We start from the raw sequence: 2668 nt of genomic DNA on the forward strand, positions 1-2668 counted from the left end.
GACAATAAATTATTTAAAAGTTTTTAGGAATAAATTTTAAAATTTTCAGATAGTACAAAGTTTCCATAAAGTCCATACCCAGTTTAACCTACTGAATTTCTCCCAACCAGGATACACATTACATTTATCATATTTCTCCTTAGGCTTCGTTAGGCTGTCAAGTTCATTAAAATTCCCTTGTACAGTGAGAATGAAAAGATTTGAGAAATGGTCAGGCATTTTTGTAAAATGTCCCTGTAATTGGATTTGCCTAATGCTTTATTCAGAGTTTACTGAAATTATGGCTTTTGGGGAGAAGACAATAATCCACTAAAGCATTGTATTGTATCCTCCCTTAATATGATGTGTGCATGCTATCAATATGACTTATTACTGTTCACTGTGACATATATTACCTCACTGAATCTCTGTCAGATTTATTTATGGCATTTTTCCCCATTCAAACTGTGTTCTTTGTGAGGAAGTTATCATGTAAACCCACACTTCATGGAAAGGCAAATATTTCCACCTCTTTCAAAATGGAATATCTACATAAATTGGATTTCTTAGCCTGAGATTTGTCTCTATTTTGTATGCATTTATTTGATTATTTAATATTTTTTAGTTAATTGATTTACTATCTTTTGTTTATATAAGCAAGGAATCATGGATATTTTTATATCTTTTTTCAGTCAATTTTTATTTTATTTTTTTGTGCATCCCCTTATTTTGCTGTTCTTATTTCATTGCTCAAATTGTTCCAGTTCTGGGCCTTGGAAGTTCTTGCAGATACCTTCTGTGTCCCTTTGGTCTATTCTTATCATGCAGGGTTGTGTGCTTGTTGCTTTCTGGCACTGCAAGATGTCCCAGGCTCATCTGATATATCTCCTGGTCCAGACCTAGAAAAACTGCTTAAACAACAGTTCCTTGTCACTCCACATCTTCATCAAGCTGTATTGTTTTAATTAATATAATAACTATTGTTTACTTATTTGTTGATATTTTATTGTCACCTTACTAGACACTTAACCAGAAGAAAACCGTGTTAAGGATAATATTTTGAAAATTAATTTCACTGCCATTTCCAGTGCATTAAGCAATACTAGGGGAAAAACATTAAACAATTGTTGAACAACAACAACAAAAATGCCTTAGCATATTTATAGTCAAAATTTGCCTTAAAAAATGTTTGGATTAGATCTAAGGATCTAATATTTTCAGTATCTAGAGAGGTTGCAAAATTTATATATAATTAAAAAAAATTTAGATTGCAGACACTAGTCTCATGTACAATATTGAGTGATTTATTAATGAAATACGCTTAAATAAAGCCAGCTAATTTGTGTAAATTCAGTCATCAATGTCTATGTCTAAATTTATACAATTATTGTTTATATTCCAGCGATTTCATCAGCTACATGGAATCTGGAAACCAAACTCGTATATCAGAATTTATCCTACTGGGACTTTCAGAAGAAGCAGTGCTCCAGCCTCTCCTCTTTTGGTTGTTCCTGTCCATGTACCTGATTACACTCATTGGAAATCTTCTCATCATCCTGGCCATAATCACTGACTCCCACCTCCACACCCCCATGTATTTCTTTCTCTCCAACCTGTCTTTCACTGACATCTGTTTCACCTCTACCACTGTCCCAAAGATGCTGTTGAACATCCAGATGCAGAGCAAAGTCATAACCTATGAAGGCTGCATCTCCCAGATATACTTTTTCATAGTTTTTGGAGGATTAGACAACTTCCTCTTGACCGTGATGGCCTATGATAGGTTTGTGGCCATCTGCCACCCACTGCACTACATGGTCATCATGAACCCCAAGTTCTGTGGTGTCTTGCTTTTTGCCTCCTGGTTGTTGATTATTCTAGATTCTCTACTGCATACCTTAATGGTTTTACAACTGTCTTTTTGTACACAACTGGAAATCCCTCACTTCTTTTGTGAACTTAATCAGGTGATCCAACTTGCTTGTTCTGACACTTTCCTCAGTGAGTTAGTCCTGTACTTTACTACTGGAATTTTAGGTGGAATTCCAGTCAGTGCCATCTTCTTCTCTTACTCTAAGATTGTAACCTCCATTTTGAGAATCTCATCAGCTAGTGGCAAGTATAAAGCCTTTTCCACTTGTGGGTCTCACCTCTCAGTTGTCTCCTTGTTCTATGGCACAGCCTTTGGAGTTTATCTCAGTTCTGCTGCTACTGAAAACCCCAGAGACAGTGCAATAGCCTCGGTGATGTACACTGTGGTCACCCCCATGCTGAACCCTTTTATCTACAGTCTGAGAAACAAGGATATAAAGCAGGCCCTAGTTAAACTCTTCAGCTGAGAAACAGTCCTTGCATGGTAGTGTCCATTGTCTCAAGATTCCCTGCTCATGAGGAATAGGGCTCAAAGTCCTGAAAAACCTAAATCTTCATGCTTTTATTAGTTAATATGTACATGATCTGTGATGTACCTGATTTACCTTATATGCATAATTTAATCTTTCAGTTTTCCATACATTATAAAATTTATCTATATTTCCTTTACAATGTTAATCTGTGTTCATTGTAGAAAATAGAATGCATTGCATGAATTTTATACAGTAAAATATTAATATAAAAAACAGAGCATTTATATAGTTATTTCCTTCTCTTTCCTTTATAATTGAATGAAATGGAAGAATAAATATATACT

At 35.0% G+C, this 2668-nt stretch overlaps 1 protein-coding gene across 1 annotated transcript; it reads left to right on the forward strand.

Annotated features, from left to right (window-relative positions):
- Positions 1 to 422: 422 nt before the first annotated feature.
- Positions 423 to 2318, forward strand: LOC119240030 (olfactory receptor 7A10-like). Its single transcript, XM_037504399.1, has 3 exons — positions 423 to 463; positions 841 to 849; positions 1394 to 2318. Exons 1-3 carry the CDS (start codon positions 423 to 425, stop codon positions 2316 to 2318), a joined length of 975 nt encoding a protein of 324 aa, XP_037360296.1.
- Positions 2319 to 2668: the final 350 nt, after the last annotated feature.

Source organism: Talpa occidentalis, unplaced genomic scaffold (genome assembly GCF_014898055.3).
Source record: "Talpa occidentalis isolate TD23 unplaced genomic scaffold, MPIMG_talOcc4v2.1 talOcc4.12, whole genome shotgun sequence".
NCBI lineage: Eukaryota > Metazoa > Chordata > Mammalia > Eulipotyphla > Talpidae > Talpa > Talpa occidentalis.

What these genes read in the sequence shown, in the direction of transcription:
- LOC119240030 (XM_037504399.1), top strand. Translation starts at nt 423, where the DNA reads ATGGCATTTTTCCCCATTCAAACTGTGTTCTTTGTGAGGAA.